Below are 19,286 nucleotides of genomic sequence, written 5' to 3'. Positions count from 1 at the left end.
ACTTACAGTTTGTGAGATCAATAGTTCAAAAAGTGTCTTTTCCCTCGTCGAACTGAATCAAACCGCTGCCGGAGGAAAAAAAAAATCAGCCAGCGGAGAACAAACGAGAGAAAAAAACAAAACAACCTACAGACTTCCTTTGATGGTTTTGCGTGGAGTCATCCTCATCAAATAACTTCATAAAAGCACATTTCTCTTTGACATCTCATCATTTCACTCAGATTATTTGAGATTACCAAACACTTTAAATGAGATCGATTTTCCTACTTTATCAGAAACACACCGACACGACGACAAACCCAGATATTTACACCTCGCGTTCTCGATCCGTGTGAATGTCCCGTTACGGTGAATTCATGACAAACTCGGAAGTGGGAAAGGTCAAACTTCCCGGTGGGAAAAATGCTCCTGAATGTTTTCAAATACAAAAAAAATTCCTCTTTTCCAAGTGGGAAGTTTGACAGTTTTCAAGAGGAGCAACCTGAGGCTGATGGTGTGTTCATGAGCAACTGGGAAATGGGAAAAATGACAACATTCCACTCGAAAAGTGGGAATCATTTACTTTGACAGTTTTCAGAAGGAAATGGTGAGATTAATTGATAAGTAGTAGTTGAACATATTTAAATTAATAGGGCTAGATTAAAAAAATTCCCATTATCCCAGTTCCCAGCTATGTATTTGAGAGTGTTGAGGAGAGAGAAGGTGAAGCTCAGGGAGCCAAGTGGAAAGCGGGAACAACAAATATGGAGTCTGGCAAACGCAACAGAATTTGAGAGATCCAAGGCGAGGCTGTAACTGGAAAGGAGTAACTGCAAAATGGGAATAAATCATCTGAAAGCTCCCACTTCAATTTCAGCAGCTCTCGGGAGAACCGAGGGGAGGCTGCTGGAAATTGGAAATGTATTCAAATACATCTTGCGCACTGTCAGACTCAAAAACTTTGCACTTCCCAGGCGGGAAGCTTCAAGTTTAACAGCATCTGTAAAATCCAAGGTGATGCCAGTAGCTATAAAGTGGGAAAAAAAACATAAGAATGGTGTCGAACTGGAAACTTCCCACTTTATAGTGCGACTGCTGATGGTGTGTTCAAGGGTAATTGGAAAAAAGTGGGAAAATACAAAGAAACGTTAGTCTTCAAGGACGCCATTAAACACAAAATTTGTGCATTTAGAAGAGAAAATAGATAACTGCATTATTTCCTAAGTGGAGAAGCTACATCTATTCACGGGGAGTTTTTCATTCATGTTTTTGCGTCAAGTGGTGAATCTCACTTTCCAGACTTGGTCATTTTCCCGAGTTCCCAGCTGCACGAAGACCCCGTTAAATCTATCGCCGGGTCTGTTTAGTGAAGCCGTCCGTCGCGGATTAATACCGAACAAAGTTTAAATCCAGACGTGTGAAAGTCGTGAGCCTCTGCGGCGCCACACATCTCTGCGCTGGCTGGATCGAACATATTGTAACGTGTTGACGGAGCGAAAACGTTGGGCGCCGGGCCGACAGCTTGCGAGAGCAGGACGGACCAGACTCGCTCGAGTGCCGTCCTCGAGCACAGACGACTTGATTAGTTTGATTTGGCTTTTCACACTCCTGAGAACGGCCGTGGAATTTATTTTTTTTTTGCAACAAAAAAACAAAAAAGATGTGAATTGAGCCTCCAAACAGACTAATACAAAAAGTCGGGAACGGCCGTCGGATGGCAGACTTCACACTCCTTCACGGTGGCGGCGAGCCAGACGCTCGCTCTGCGAGGAGAAGAGCTAATCAACACACACACACTCTCTTTCTCTGTGATGAAGGGGACATTTGTCAAGTGGAAGCTGTTTGAAAGGACCAACACAAGTCATTAGGCTATTTACTGAACACAAAGGCAGCAAATGAGGCTGCCTTTCAGAGCTGGAGCTCACACGGGGCACCGCGCAGCGAGCTGGCTGGCAGCTGCTGCACATTAAACAAGACGGTTTGATTCCTTCCTCAAGCTGCCGACTTGGAAAGTTACCAGGAATTAGCTAACTATGCAGGCTAGGCTAATAAAGTCTAGCTGGTTGAGGAGAACCACAAGAAATCCACATGAGCATTACTGATTGAGGTTTGTAAAGCCAATATTAGCATCTTTGTGCTAATGCAAGTTTCCACTTTCCAAATGTTTTGGGTTTTTTGTTAAGATATTTTTTCCCACTTCCCAGTTATTGATAAATGACCACGTTAAGACAGACGACTTAATGAGCACAAAGACAGGAAATTAGGTTTGGGTTGGATGAAACGGTGCTAACGGGTCGGCTCAAGTATTTCGCGATATTTCAGAACAACCAAGTATGGAATTATGTGTTCGTGCAGCTGGAAACCTGGAAATTTCCTCAGTTGGGAATGGTCCGATTATAACGAGAGACAGCCAATATGTCAGTTCAACGTAAACCTACAGATAAATGACATTAACAATACAATAGAAGAAAGAAAGAAAAGACATGGAAGAGAAGACGTTTAGATGTATGATCGAGGTGTATTTTTTTCAGCCTCACTTTGGTTCTCGATGGATTTTCGCTGCAGTTGATGTGTTACTAACAAAAGACTAAGACTAAGTGCATTCAGTCGCCGTTAAGACCTCTACAAGCTGAGAGCAATTTCTGTGCAATGGCCTCCTCCTCCTGCAGCCTCTTTCCAACTTGCTGTATTAAAATAATAATAATAATAATGATAATAAAAGCAAAGGTTGGAAAGTTTGCAAAAGTACAAATATGAAGGCATAAAAAAGGAAGACGCTGGTGGTTGTGATGGTAAAATGTCGCCTGCGTCTCATTTAAACACGAGACCGAAGCTGAAGCCTAACAGAAAAGGTGAGTGGAGTATTTGTGATGAGCTCAAACTGCATAAATACAAAGGTGTTTCTATGTTTTCACTCATTCCTACAGCACAAAACAAGAACTTAAAATACCTGAACATTTAAAAAAACAAAAAAAACCCAACAACGCTTTGGTCATCTGTTTTCTATTCTTCAGTTTTTGTTGAAGCATCCTGTGTGACATCGACGCTCCACAAACTATAGACTATAATTTAACCTTTAAGTGAATAAGCAGAATTATTAATTAACTACAGACACTGCATAGAGAGCATACGACGCGACATTTAAATTAATAGGTTGGAGCGTGTTGCTTGGAGCAGGCTCAGATGTTCAGGATACGCTCAACACATCCTGACTAACATCCCCCTGGAACAAAACACCTTATCTGTGCCTCAGACACCAACTGAACCTTCAAATCACATGTTCTCACGACGTTATTTTTTCCTCATGCGATTGTAAACATCTCACACACTGAAGGCGGACGCTGCATTTCAATCACCTTCAATAAAAAAAAAAATCTAAATTTCCCCAAAACATCCATAAAGTTCCATACGAATATCAGATATTTATATATGTATATATATATATATATATATATATTTTTTTTTTTTAAAGGTTTCACTTTTGATCTGGCTCAGCTGCGGGGATTCTGAAATCCCACAAAGCCTTTGGATATTTTCTTCATATCATGCAACATCAATTTTTCTGCATAATTTCTTGTCACCTCAAAATAATCAACCGAAAACTGAAAATATTCAATATTGCACAAAGCAAATCAGATGAAATCAGGATTTAAGGAGGAAAAAAAAAAAAAAAAAACACCACTTTGGTGGATCATCATGTAGTGCAGGTGTTCTTCGGGTATTTTTTTTTTGTTTTTTTAGGAGTAATTTCACCTCAACAAATATTTGGCATTGCTTTGTAGAGTTGAGGTGCTGCCGCCGGCTTTGTCGCTCCGCAGGAAGCTGTGGTTGTGACGTCGCTGGGTTTCCTCCGATCCCGGCCTAATTGCCGGGAACAGCCAGGATGTAACCGGAGCGGCTCTTGGTGAAGTCGGGCTGCGGCTGGTTGATTTTGGGCTCCACGATGACCGTGCACTTCTTGCCGTTCATGCTGCACTGGATGGGACTGGCGACGTTCACCTGCAGCTTCCTCTTCTCACTGTGGAGGACAGAGACCAAAACAATTTGTAGGAAAATTAAGATTAAAATTTTTTTTTTTTCCATGTAATCCAAGATAATTGTTTCCATTTCTCTGGTGACGGCCCCGACATGCACGGAGCCTCAGCGGCTTCATGTCTGAGTGAATTAACGCACAGAAATATAATATGCAGGTCCATTAGTGGCCAGAGTGTGTGTGTATGAGACACACACACAAGATTGTTGCCCATAAATCAAACCGACTCTGAAGCACAGCATCATAATCTGAAACACACTCCACATTCATCCCAACTCTATGTGCCAAGTCACACACACCAAGGTCATAAATCTTACTTTTGCGCACAAAAGCGCCACCTATTCTTACAAACGTGCATGGAAATGATGTGGCCTATAAAAGAAGCGTGAGATTAAAGAATAATAAGCTTTGTGTCTCGAAAGACGCCGCGTAATCGACTCGCGCTCCCCGAGCCTCGTCTCCATAGAGTGAGCAAGGAAAAAGCAGACTTGCATGTTAAACTATAATGTAAAGTATTTAACATGCAATTCATTGCGATTGTGCTGAACGGCAAGTACAAAAACTATAAATAGAGGGAAAAATAGCTATTCCAGGAATGTTTCATTGTTGAGGAAAAGCCCAAGGAATGTGGAGACGCTGCAGCGACAGACTGAAACGGTGGTAGGCAGAATATTAAAGGCTCCGCACACAACAAAGGCATTTTCCATCAGCCCGCCCGGCTCCGCAACAATGTGCCGGAGCAAAACTCCATCAGCGAAGAACAATGGCTGCAAGCCGATGCTGGTGTGAAGGTGTGCGAGGCTGCAACATCAAATTTCACTCCGCTTACGATCCAAACACAGCAGGTGGATGACAGGATATGTAGGGTTTGTTTTTATTGCTTTTAAATAACTCGTGTTTATAGAGGCTGTTTGGGTGAAGTTTAAAAAAAAAAAAGTGTGTATGGTGTTTTGTTTACACGCTGTTAGTCAGTTCATGTCCAAATAAGCAGTACGTGGCGTTTGGGACTCAAACGCTCTGGACGCGTTCTGCAGCACTTCAAACCACGGTAATGGAACAAAGCAAATCAGGAGCTGCACATCAAAGCGCGGTGCGTCTCGGCCCAACCGAGTCCTTGGAAGAAATCGATGGCTGTGACATAAATAGAAACGCTAGTGGAGGTGGACCACGATCATGAAGGGATTCACTGTGTTTGACACAATTAACTGAGAAACTGGGTCGGACTGTGTGACATCAGCAAAGACCTGACTGTGTTGGATTGGCTTTTCTTTAAACCATGTCAATGACACACACACACAAGCGACACAAATCAGTGGCTCCATATACATATACAACGTGAAATTGCCGTTTCCCAAACTGCAGCGTGGCGACAGAAGGACCAACAACACAAACTATAAAAGCCAAAAAAAAAGTCAATTATCAACTTTCTACAACAAGTTTCTGTTCACACATAAAGTCCTTTAGATTGCATGTTATCGATCTGCTTCAGACACGCTGGTGGTGCTCTTCTAATATCTTGAAGATAAGCCGCCCTTTCTTTTTCAGGCGAGTCGGTTTCTAGTCACAACACCAACTTTATTAGGTTCGTTCGCGATTCTAGCTGGCAATATCATTGGTTACTCTTTAGATAATCTCCCGTATACTGATGATACGTCTCTCTCCGTGTTACTGCTGTGACCCACTGAGTGTATGTCCAGAATGAACCCGGTCTTGAGCTGGAATCGGCTTTTGACCTCGATGACCTTCGCTTGGATGGACCGACGGACCGAGGGCTGGATGGAGAAGCTGGTGGATCTCGGCGCTGGATGGAATTCAGATGGTCGGTTCGGAGGAGTGGTCACCATCCCTGACCGTTTGGGTCGATCGATAACCGGATGTTGTGGGTGAACGTGTGAATGAATGAATGAATGGCTGGACGGTTGGTGCCGGAGTTCCATTTTCTTCCTGGTCGGTGTGTAATAACAACACGAGTGTGCAAGTCAGAGGCTATAGGAGTCGGCGTGGGTGAGAATAACAGCGTACAATTACAATACCGCACACTCTGTGTCTTCTGTGTGCGTGTACGTACGTTACAGCATCCACACTAAGAAAACGAAGATGAATAACAGAAGAAAGCACACGGGAGCTCCACGGGGGGAATGATCCATATGTTGCTGCCGGACTGGAGCAAAGCGGCGGATTGGCTTTTAGTGCCTGTCACATCTCGTTAGAGCGTCCGCGGGCGAGCGGGCGCTTTGCCTCGTTTGCTCTTAAACACGATCGATGACGGGAATCAACGAGTGAGAGGAAAATGGTATAAATTGTGAGCCGGCTATATAGAGGAGCGAAAAAAAACCGAAAAAAAACCGCGAGGAAACATAAACGTCGGGAGGGGATGGCGAGATGACGGCGTGAACAAACGACGGGGAGCGAGGAGGATTTAATGGCGGTCAGGTGACAGGAAGACGAAGGTGTGATAAACGCGCATCTGTTTCCGCTCCTCGTCTTCTCACACTTCCTCGCTGGCGCGCTCAACCATCGCGGCTCGAGGGACCTCATCATGTGCGATAATTGCGACCGACGCAGGCCGCTCAGGTCTAAAATTAGGAAACCCGGTAACACGGACTTGTTGCACAACAACGATAAGTCATAAACATCCAGCAAAAAGGCTCCTGCTGCCCACGCCACACTCCTCTGCAGTGTGTGTGTGTGTGTGTGTGTGTGTGTGTGTGTGTGTGTGTGTGTGTGTGTGTGTGTGTGTGTGTGTGTGTGTGTGTGTGTGTGTGTGTGTGTGTGTGTGTGTGTGTGTGTGTGTGTGTGTGTGTGTGTGTGTCTATAGCTCTCCATCTCCTCGGCTTACACAGTACTGTATAAAGCTTCGGGTAGCGCTGATGCTGGTTTCCATGGCAACCCCCCATGAACCAAACTCCCCCATCTGTCATGGCTGTCGGCCAGCGCTACTGTGTGTGTGTGTGTGTGTGTGTGTGTGTGTGTGTGTGTGTGTGTGTGTCTCTCGTCCTGTTACTTTCTACATCTCACTGTGTTGCTGAGATGCCAGAAGGGATGCTGTGCACTGTGTGAAGGGCAAACAGGGCTAGCCTCAAACACACACACACACACACACACACACACACACACACACACACACACACACACACACACACACACACACACACACACACACACACACACACACACACACACACACACACACACACACACACACACACACACACACACACACACACACACACACACACACACACACACACACACACACACACACACACACACAATAACATTATGACCACCGAACATAAAAAACAAATAAAGACAAAAAAACATTTCATCCTAAATGTCGACGGATGAGAAGCTAAAAATGGAAAAAGCGTGAAAATTTGACCCAAGTTGCCAAGACCTGTTGTTAGAGCATCTACAAAACTGCAGCTCTTATGTGTTCCTGGTTTGACGGTTTGATGTGGATCCTGTATCGACGGCCTAAATAAGCACAGTTGCAGACCAGTCGATTTTCTCAGACGGTTTCTGCACTGAAACAAAACGATCACGGTGAAGAAACGGTTTGAGGCGTTGACTTGGCCCTCGAATTCTCAAGATTTCAAACTAATCAAGCATCAGTGGGACAAACAGGTCCAATACACCAAGCAGCTTCCAGGGTCCAATCTTCGACGGTCAATGTCCCGATGTGCCGGGGCTACTTTGGAAACAATCACGGTACGAGGCAACGGGTCACGATGTTACGGCCGATCAGTGTCAAGCTAAGGACCTTTACAGAGACTCCTTTGCGACGCCGCTCCGATTGCCGGAGTTCACTTCTGAGTGAATCCTCCTGTGATTCCAACGAAAGGAAGCCAAAGAGAGTGCGAGAGCAGGAAAGCCTGATTGGTCTGAAGGTCAGCGGCCGGCCGTTCCCATCAGGAGCTGCCGAGCTCGTCTCGCCCCCCCCGCCCCCCCGCCCCCCCCCGGGGCAGACTTGGCACATCACTGGAAAATCAATTCTTTCCTTTACTCTAAAACCTCCCGCTCCCTTTTGTGTGTCTTTGCCCTTCCTGCCATGTGAGCTCAGCCTCACTCGTTCCCAAAAGTACGTCCCGTGTTTTCAGAAAGAGAGAGAGAGAGAGAGAGAGAGAGAGAGACGGAGGACAGACATCTTCTCCATCGCCGCACTCGTCATTCCCATTCCGTTCAAATTCAAGGCTTCGTGAAAGCAACCGTTTTGAGTTTTTTTGTCAGTTTCCTATTCACTGACAAAGATTTCCGGTGAAATCATTCCCGTTTCCATGGAAACGGACATTGTGTTCAATACGTCGCCGTGTAATCGTGAAACTTTTCTCAAACAAAAACGGTGCGTTTTCACTTGAGACGTTGTCATGGAAACGGGACCTTTTTTTCCTTTCCACTTTAAAAACTGTTTTTAAATCCTCTTATCTCGACAATGTATAACCCAACACATCAGCTGGTGTATTTATCCCTTTCTTCTTGGACTGGCAATTTTAACTTGAATGTCTATTAAGTGAGAAAAAAGATTTCACGCCACTAATCAAGTTGATGTTGGTCCGTTTTTCTGTACACTTTTTTAAAAAAAGGAGCTAAAACTACAGTTTCATCAGTCGACTCATTTATTTTCTTTAGATTTTAAACTTAATTTTCATCATGCAGCTTGTACATCCCCAAACGCTGATATATATATATATATATATATATAGTCAGCACAAAAAAAGGAACATTTCAAGGGACTTCTTGTATTTTGTCGGGTGCTTGAGGGCGACCGGACACAGACTGGGGATGCTATTTTCAGGTGGAGGAGAATCCAGTCCCTCTTCTGAGTCATCCCTCTAATTGAGTACCTGGCTGGACCCCAAGAGCACGGCTGCTGAAAAATACATGAGGAGGAGGAGGAGGAGGAGGAGGTGGGGTGGGTCGAGCTGACGGGCCCTAAACACTCCAGACTTCGGACTTCGGGGACCTTCTTGTTTAAAAATTCAGCTCATGCAGATTTTTCAGCCATTTGCTTTAATGAGTCCGTTTGTTTTTATTATTGTTAAATTATACGAATTATGACCTCGGGGGTGTAAAACACTTTTTAGTTCAGGGGCCAAAACAGCAAACCTTCACCTCGAGTGGGTCGCACTGGTAAAATAGTGCCATAATAATCGTTAATATCAAACTTTAAAGTTGTAGCGTTACATCGTGGCATTGATCAAATTGAATTCTGCTGATAGGAATGATCGAAGAATCAAAAAAAGACAACAGCCATGAGTTAGAAAGTAGAAATTAATAGATATAAGGAGGTCAAACTTCAATCCTGAACGCATCTGGCACTGTTGCACATAATAATTATAACTTCAAACTCAATTTGGTGGAAATTACAGGTGTAGTAAGTTTGATTACCTGAAAAACCGCTAATTGTAACCCAATATGTGTTTCACACTGAAACCACTTGTACCAATCAGATAACACAAAACCACACATTTGTAGTATTTGTAGCATTGTATATAGTATTTGTGTGGAATTGGCACATTGGATATTATTCAGGTATTCTGGTTTCCTCACATGGTCCAAATGTATGCATTTAAGGTATATTTTAGTTAAATACTCCTGATAAATGCTAATCTAGACACATCTCATGTCTTAGTTTCACGGATCTTTCTGGTTATCAAGACTAAAATGAGGGTTTTACCTCAGATTGCAGATTTATGGGAAAAACACATTACAATGCTCATCGCTCCTCAAGTTTTTCTCCTTTCATCGTCTTTATATCGACGTTTCTTCTTCCTGCAACTTGCGTTGTGTGCCGGGAACCTTCGCCCGTTTCCAGCCACACAGCTCAGAAGCTGCAGACCATAAGTAGCGTCAACGTGAGCTTCAATTTCATGTAAATAAAAATAAATCTTCAAGCTGCTTTGGCTGAATTTGGACCGGGACCGAGTGCAGCTCAGGTCAAAGTAGCACACACTGTTGTCTTGCCTTCCTTCATACAGTTTGCTACTGGATGTCTCAGCTTCTAAAACCAGCGGGCCAGATTGAAGCTTCGCAGGAAATCCGCCACTCGCAACAGGATGAAACCGGCACAGTGAAACAAGAGACGTTTAAAGCCTAATGTCGTTTTCTCCCTTGTTCTACATTCCGCAGGCCGTGCGAGTCTGCAGGATTTGCATGACGCAGCAGCGGCGGCGTCTCTTCCTGCGACTCACATGGCCGCATCACACGTGTCACGTGCTCCCGTGTGCTACATTCACACGGAAGGTCCACACGCCCACAAACACATGCACCTGTGTGTGTGTGTGTGTGTGGGGGGGGGGGCTAAAAATAAATCCCGAAGTGTTGACCGTTGGAGTGCGATCATCCCCGAGGTGGATTCGCTCCTCTGGATAGATGAAGCAGCGCCGATCTGCCCCACTTTCCACGGGAAGCGCAGGTCCGCGCCGGGTTCAAAGTGCGAAAAAAGCGCCCGAGAGGCTTTGCGAGCGCGGTTCTTTAATTAGCATGACTCCGCTCAACCCGTGCAGCTCCCCGACTGCAGATGCGGTGCATGAATAATGGAGACACGCGAGGAGGGGGGGGGGGATGCAGTTTTCGATGGCGCAGTGGGCGTGTGGAGAAGTTCGCGGTCGGATACAGATACTTTGGTTTAGCATTAAAAAAAGCACACTGGAGGGATTCTGCAGACATGGGATCAGGCAACGCGGAGGTTCGCGAGTTGAAACGAATCTCCGGTGTGGATAATTTCTACTCTGAAATGTACAACTTATTCAAAACTTCGCCCCTCTTATTACCTCCAGATTTCACCTTTAGGCAGGTGAAAGGAAGACGTGTTGTCGAGGCTGACAAGGCAAGAGCAAAGTACAGACAGCGAAATGTTCAGAGGCAAGAAATGAAAAAAATGGAAAAAAAACCCAAAGACTAGATCAAAGGCAGCACCGAAAAACTCTCAGCAGGTCTGGTTTATGGCATCAAATTCAACTGTAAGACAGCATTTGCTTCAAGTCCACACTAAGCTGGAAGAGGGCATCAAATCCGGGCAGGGATATCTCCTTTTATGTCTTTTTACTCCTGCCGCCTTCGTTCCCTGTTATCTTTTCTGCAGAAAAAAAAACCAAAAAAAAACCCAGACGCTGTAGTCAGAGATTACTAAGTAGGTCATTTAAACAAAGGGGGGGGGGGGGTGGGGGGGGTGGGTGGGGGGGATAATGCACCGGCAGCAAAAATGCAATTGATCAAAGAAGGTAAGGAAAAGTGTGGAGGAGAGGAAATCTCTTCATCTCGTCCAGAGGTGAAAATGGCTGCCCGTGTCCAGACGGTTTGTCTTTAGCGTTCGGCCGGCTCCCGACCTTCAGCATTAGCTCCGTGGAAGGACTTTAGCATTAGCCCCGTGGAAGGACTTTAGCATTAGCCCCGTGGAAGGACTTTAGCGTCCGTCCTGATGAATTTCAACGATAATTCAACGTTCGACACACTACCGAACACGTCACGGCACCGCGGGCCTTTACAATGAGCCGACATCTGCTTCCCAAACTTCTCGGACGATCCGTTTGATCGCAAATGACCACGGAGACGAAACTAGACATCTTCTTAATAAGATGCTAAACCGGTATTTCTGCTTCCGTCTGCACAGCGAGTGAGATCCGAGGTCCGGGAATGAAGATGCTGACTTGTCAGGATCTGCCGAGGCCTCCCGAGGGTTTCCCCACCAAACTCTTTGCGAGTTCAGAAGGTGAAATGATCTACTACTTCATGCACATCTTCCGCTTCATAATGAAAAGTGGAAACAAAAATGATGAAGCTGGACTCGGCAGCAGCTGCTCTCTGGACATCGATTCAGCAGAAGATGCGAAAAAAAATGGTCCAAATATCAGAGAAACGCCTCAAACGGTCTGAATCGGGAGTTTCTGTCCTCTCGGTGAGCGTGTGAAAAAGTGTGTTCGAGGTGCAAGGTCACAAATGGATGTAATTAAGCCATAAAAAGAGCCTTTATTTTTTTATGAAGGACTTCATGAGTCAAAGCTGTGGCCGTGTCAAATATTCTGACTCTGAATGGGTAAAATGACATTTAATCTTCAGTCGCACTTGTTTCAGACACATAAACTAGAAGGGTTTTGCTCGGCGCTCTTTCTACTAATGGACAAAGTACTTAAAGCCACACACACACACACACACACACACACACACACACACACACACACACACACACACACACACACACACACACACACACACACACACACACACACACACACACACACACACACACACACACACACACACACACACACACACACACACACACACACACACACACACACACACACACACACACACACACACACACACACGGTACCGGGGCTGTCGTACCGCTGACGATCCCACTGGGACGGATTTGTGCTCCTGTGATTTTGCTCAAGGACACACTGACATTAATGGACGGCTTATTTCACCTCTTTAGCCAAAACTGCCCCTCAAAAGTGCCCAAAATGGTGCAATTTGGATTATATCTAGAGCAAGATGTTGAACATTCGAGATTATATGCATGAATCGATGCTAAAGCGAGGCTGTAATGTCAGTAATTGACCCAGGAATCGAACTAAAGTGACAATAATAGAAACACTAACATATTAAAGAGACAACATACATTTAAACCACATGTTTTTGAACTCTGCATGCAAGCCACACAATAAAGGCTGTTTAACGCGTGTGCGATTTACACTACACGCGGCTCCCGCCCCCAACCTGCAGGGGGCAGCGCATCACAAACACACTTCCACCGCAGTGTTAAATTAGAGCATTAGCAGGAGACTTCCATGCGGAGCTCGCGGATGCGTCAAGCATAAAACAGCCCGAAGGCCGACGCACTCCAATCGGGAGTCGAACCGGGGAGCGTACAGACGAACCACTTTTATAATGATGTAACAAAACAAGACTGCACATATGAACAATACATGTCAATAAACCAGCAAGTTAACCAAATTACAAAAAGTTATTAATACAAAAAGTTATATTGATAATTCTGTTAAATGATACATTACTGTCTCGATTTACTTCAGTTTGTAAACATTTTAATAGTACAATACTTTACTGGACCTCTTCAATCTGTATTTTAGTAATAATCCACAAATAGGAATGCTCAAGAAGTATGGTTCAAGAAAGACTTAAAAATACACTATTTATTAAAGATATAAGATAAATAAGAGTTTATGTTCATGTTTTATTGGACCAAACCAAATATAAGAAATCCGCTATTCATTTTTCTTTGCGGCTCTTTATAAACATTGATCTCACGTGTGATTTCTGGAATGAAAAGAGTCTGAATAGCGTCGCTATTTACTCCCAAATGCATGTTTTTGGACTCTGCAATGTAATGGAAAGACCTGGCAAACGCCACAACACCATCCAAACAATCTGACTGAGACACAAACCAGCTTATGAGACTCGAAGTTTTTAAAAATGGCAGTAAATGCAGAAAAAAACAAAACAAAACAAAAATATCGACCACCCATCATTATTTCTCTGGCCACGTTTCAGTTTTCTGGAGGAAGTGATTATTGTACTATTTCCACTTCGGCTGCTGAAGAAGAGTCGTCCTCCAGTCTGGTGACGCTCCGGGGACTTGTGGACAAATAAGCACCACCTGTGTCCATAATCCCTCCCCCCTTCCCCCAGAGGAGGTGAGAAGACACAAGGCGGGTGTGCGGGTGTGTGTGTGTGTGTGTGTGTGTGTGTGTGTGTGTGTGTGTGTGTGTGTGCAGGATGTCCACCTGGCATCTGGACACACACACACACACCAGAATGCTCACCATCAATAAAAACAAAAAAGCTTGTTCACAGACGCTCCGGTCAAACAAAGAGGACAGACGCTCCTCACCTCCACATTTCCCCGGTGAAGAGAACCGGCGGGGGATGAAACCGAACCCGGAAACGGCACAAAAGCAAAAAGGTGGCCGTCTCCACAGATGGTCAGGGGGCCCGACTCACACCGCGGCCATTAACGCCGCACAGCAGGAGGCTTGACTAGGCCTGTGTATGTGTGTGTGTGTGTGTGTGTGTGCAGGAGGTCAGCCATGTGCTGGATTGTGTCGCCCTCATTGTTCTTCTCTCCGGAGGGTGGAAAGCGACAGTAAACACGACTTCCCCGGGTCACCTGGACGGACGCCGCGTCGTCGTCGTCGTCCGACTGGGAAACACATCAGGAGGATCGATACGCCGCCGCCGCCGCCGCCGCCCGGCGAGTCGAAGCAGATCAGGGAGACTGGCAGTCGCAATTAGTTGCTGATCACTGGAGGGAGACGACTCACTCCTCAAGTGGTCGACGCCTCCAGTGGGGTTCATTAAAGGCGATCGATGCGTCCATCAGAGGTGGGTCTGTTTTTCATCCCATCGAGACGGGATCAACAAGTTCAGCCAGTTTGAACTGGGTTCCAAGTAAAAGACAGAGACACGTCTCTTATGTCTCACTCTATTAACACGTCCAATGCCGTGATAAGATAAAAGAAAAACACCAGGCTCATTTGTCCAGTTTTCCAATTCCAATTTCCAACTTTGTGCCAAAAGTGAGTTTAATTCTCCGTTCTCATCTCTACGACACCTGAAATGTATAGAAGTTCAAAACTGATCATTATGTGTCGCTGCTTTACATGTAAAATAATGGGGAGTTTGTAAAAACAGTTATAACAGACGTTTTCTGGATATTTCACTGTATTTTGCGCCATTTAATTTTTTTTTTAGTTTTGATTGGAGTCGTTTTCTACAGTAATTGTTTGCGTTTTCAAAAAAACAACATTGTCGTCCCTATAACTCTGCACCACGACAAAGAAAAATCTAAATGACATGATGACTTTTACCACAAAGTGACGTTTAACAATCTCCACCAATCAAGTCAAAGAGCTGCTTTCATATCATAGCTCATACAAAATCATTACTTTTGCATTGTAGTTCTTTAGATTATAGTCAATCAGGGTTTTACTTGTTATGATAGACATTCATCTATGTTTTATTGTCAGTTCACTCTCTGTGCATCCTGCATGAGATGCTATAGTCCAGGCCTACGCCTGAATGGAACCGGGTCACGAGCAAAGTCCAGTCTGATTTAGTGCGATCAGATTCAGCCTGTGAGAACTTTGGCTATCGATCACGTCATCTTGAAATCAGACAATTTATCTTTTAAAAGTTTCTGTGTTTGAATCCCTGTGTATCTTGTGGCGTTTTCTCAAGGTACTTTGTTTTTCTCCCCCCCAACACTTCTACGACAGCTTTATTTGTGTGACTATGAATACACATGATTGAAGGCTGCACAGATTGATGCACAGCATGTAGGTGATGTAGAGAGAAGCGAGAAAATAAAATGTACTTTTACTTTGCATGCTATTTTTAGTCTTATCTACACGCCTCTTGCTCTTGTATTTGCGCTGTACAAGTCCATGTGAATGCCATTCACTACAAAGCTGAATACCAAGGACGTGGAAGGTGAGGACCTTGAACCAGGAGCTTGAAAAGAAAAAAAAAAAATACTGTACTGCACTGAATATAATGAAAAGTGGGACTATACATTTCTTTTGAGGAAAAAGCAAACCGCCACTTTGAGCCATGTTTTTTGGACGAAGCTCTGCTTTAGTTGATGTGGACATTTTTTTTCCCCCTGCGTTACGTAAAAGCTCCAAATATTAAAGTTTGAGCTCGCAGGTCAGCGGCTGGACGTTACATAAGTAGAAAAAAAAAAAGTAGAAATTAATGGCTGAAATGGAGGGATGTGCAGGGGGAAATTAGCAGAGACGGAGGTGTAATGGTTGAGATATGTGGAGAGATTAAAGTACATGAAGAAGAGGAGGAGGAGGAGGAGGAGGGAGGGGGGGGAGCAGAGGAGGATGGATGGGAGGTGATGGCAGGTGGAAATGAAGACTTGGAGGGAGGGAGGGAGGGCCGACCGGGCTGGAGCCCGATCATAATTGGCCTGACAGCGGGAGATGGTGCTGTTGCTGGGTGGAGTGTGTGTGTTGAGGGTGGGGGGAGGATTACAGGGCAAATGCAAAGGGTCACTGAAGAAATGGGAGTCCGTGAGACACGGCGGCTCTTATATCCTCCAGTGTAACGGCACTCAGCCGCCGCCTTTTAGCCACACTGGGAGCAGGACGCCAGGCTGCAGCCGGAGCTCGGCTGTATACGCCCCAAAGTGAAGCTCCCGTGAGAAAAAAGAAAGAAAAAAAACAGACACTCGGACGGAGAGTGCTCACGCAGCAGAGGATAGTGCAGACCTGCAGAGGTACATGGAGGAATGGATCTATGCATGTTGGAGCCGTTTGAACGCCGCGAGGTTTCAGTTCATTTCATAGCAGATCAAGAACTACAAAAAAAAAAAAAAAATTTTTTTTAATAAAAACCTCTCCAGTGTTATTCCTTCAAATCTCTTCAAAAAAAAAAATACTACAACAGATAAATGAGAAGGCGGTTTGTTACTCAGCTTCCTGCATCGCCATGGTAATTAAATCTAATTAAAAAAAAGTGAGAAACGAAAACACCCCTCCTGAAATATTATGCAAATAGAAGTGCATCGTAATTATGTGAATATCACTGAGAAGTTAATTGTCTTGTCAATCACAACTCCCCTCGACACAATATGAACTTTAAAAAAAAAAAAAAAAAAAAAAAAAGTCATTTTAACGGCCAAAAGCCGAGAAAACAGAGAAATGCGCTCTCATTCACACGACGGGTGGAAGAGGAAACACGTATGCACAGGGAGAACATGCCAAACACTCCCAATATGTCTGCAGTTCTTCCACACGAGGCTTTAATCTTCATCTTCATCTGTGGTTTGCTTGGAATTCATGTCTGACTTGGTTAAATCGGAAACTAATTACGCAATCCTTGGCTGGTAGGAGGAGGCGAAAAGGCAAAGTTCAGAGATCAAACGGGAAATAAACAGAAATGCTCATTAATGAAGCCGCAAGGTTCCATGTAATTGACTTAAAAGCTGCATTTAAAACTTCGGGGGGGGGGGGGGGCCGAGATTCCCCATGCGAAACTGATCCTCCACAAATGGCGTGAACTTTGTTAAATCCAGCCGTGCTCATCTGGGGCCATTACGACGCTCCTCCGACGAGGCTTAATGAATCTGTCACATGGTGGCAGATAATTACATCTTGCAGCGCCGCTTCTGATTCACCACTTCATCCTGCAAGTCTTTGAATAGATTACATGCAGAATATCAGAATGTATCTGTGGTGGAAAGTTTTACGTTTTTTTTTTTTAGATGATTTGTTGTATTTCTTTAGTTGCTGTAATCAGATGAAAGGTGAATTCCTTCCTTGTAAAATATCACAAAATATAAAATAGTATTGTTATGTCACGATATCATGGAGTGTAAAATGATCATCATAAAGAATAAAGTTTGTTCACTGTGAATTTGTAATCTGCAAATTATAACATGCAAGAAAACTGCAGTTATTCTTAATTAATACACATAAAGTGTGTAATTAATGAAAAAAAAAAACCCTCAAGAATCCCGAATCATCAATCATTGTTTTTAAAATGATGTCCATTTCCACGGAGACGGCAGGAAAATGATGTAGTTTTGATGTTGGGCCACTAGTGGGTGCTGTTGTTTTGTTTGATTGTTTTTTTGGTGTTTTTTTTTTTAAATAATGAAACTGAGAACAATCCGCTGTAAACATCAACAATGGGAGAAAATTAACATTTCGTTAATTTTCCCTATTTTTAGTCCCAATTTTCAAACTTTTCCCCTCGTTTTTTTAAAACGGTGACTTTCCTCAGTGTGAGTCATCAGTTAAGCGAGCTTGTGCTTGACGCGGCGCTTTTATTAGCATTAACACCCTGACACACTGAGTGTGTGTGTGATGAAGGGGAGGGGCTGTTTGACTCTGCAGTGTGAAAGTAGGTCGGATCACACATTCACACAAACTTCTCTCCTTCATTCTACACCTCCGACACGCTTTTCTCCTCCACCTGGGGGGGGGGGGGGGGGGGGGGGGGGGGGTCAGGTGCTCTAATGTGCACCTGATCCGATCAATTCACCAAGGAGAAGAAGAGAGATTGTGATTTTTTTTTAATTCACCCTTCAAATACCTTAAACCTGTTTCTACAAATACAAATAATTGTTGTAACTCTTAACTTTACACTCAATATTATCTCGTCTTTTGCAGAATATCTTCTCTTCATAAAACATTTATATTCAAAAACTACATTACAATGGAAATATAATTGCAGTTTTGCCATATTTTAATCGACACACTAATTTTTTGTTTTATTATTTTATGTCACGTGAAAATTTTAGATTTTGTCGGATTTGACTGCAAAAGAATTTTTTTTTTAATGTACTTTTTTTTCTATTTATAAAACCCGTCTTGTGCTGTGTAAAATTTAGAATCTGCTAAATCATCTCGGCGTTTCCGTTTGATATACAAGTGACAGAAGCAACAATATAAATATTGAATGAATGAAGAAAGAGCTTGAAATATAAAATATTTTAAAGATGAATTATGATAAAAAATATAAAAAAGTTTAAAAACTTGAGTATAAATAAAAACTATATATAAAAAATATTACTTAAAAAAAAAATCCTTATAAGGACCCATTTTAATTGGAAAATGTGTTTTACCTCAAGACAAAGCTATCCCGACCCTCCTATAAATTACAACTAAAGAAAGAAAACTTTGCATTTGACTGTGGGGCAGATCAGTATGAAAAATAACAGAACTTTATTACAATGAGGATAATATCTAAAGCAAATGTCATTTCTTAAAAGAAAACTCCAACCTTTTGCAGTGTAAAAAATTAAATAAAGAGAAATTTAATGAGCAAACCTCTCATATAAAAGTAAAAAAAAAAAAGAAAGAGAAACATCTCAATAAAGAACGATTACAAAACGACTGCAGACGCTTCGCCTGAACGTCTCTCCTCGCGGCGTTTGGATTTCTGGTGACGACGGAGGAGAACTCAGGAAGTGCGACTCCCAGGAGAGTTGAGCGACAGCGAAAAAGCTTCTTCTCGTCTCTCTCTTCACCTCTCTCTCACATTCTCTCCATTTTCACCCGCGTGAGTCAGTGTCTGCGGCCTCGGACGAGATGCGCCGCTATTTTCTGCAGCCAGCGGGTTTATTAATGGATACCAGACAAACATGGTGCCAATGGTTGCCATGGGAACTGCATCCGCAGCGCCCCAGAAAAGGAGGAGGAGGAGGAGGAGGAGGAGAGGAATGTGAAGTGAAAAACAAGAGGGGGGGTGGTGGTGTTGGAGGGGTTTGTTGATGGATGGAGCATGGAGGAAATGGAGA

The 19,286-nt window shown here is 43.8% G+C and overlaps 1 protein-coding gene across 1 annotated transcript in view; it reads right to left on the bottom strand.

The window, feature by feature from the left end:
- Nucleotides 1-3,035: 3,035 nt before the first annotated feature.
- myo1d (myosin 1D) overlaps nt 3,036-19,286 on the bottom strand; it is an 89,506-nt gene continuing 73,255 nt past the window's right edge. Inside the window, exon 22 of the mRNA XM_080517441.1 lies at nt 3,036-3,997. Coding sequence (XP_080373567.1) covers nt 3,841-3,997 — 157 coding nt within the window. The 3' untranslated portion in view covers nt 3,036-3,840. The remainder of the gene's footprint in view (nt 3,998-19,286) is intronic.

The sequence above is a fragment of the Blennius ocellaris genome, assembly GCF_963422515.1.
Source record: "Blennius ocellaris genome assembly, chromosome: 21".
Lineage (NCBI taxonomy): Eukaryota > Metazoa > Chordata > Actinopteri > Blenniiformes > Blenniidae > Blennius > Blennius ocellaris.
The sequence above is the reverse complement of the archived record's forward strand: the minus strand, read 5'-3'. Positions and strand labels throughout refer to the sequence as shown.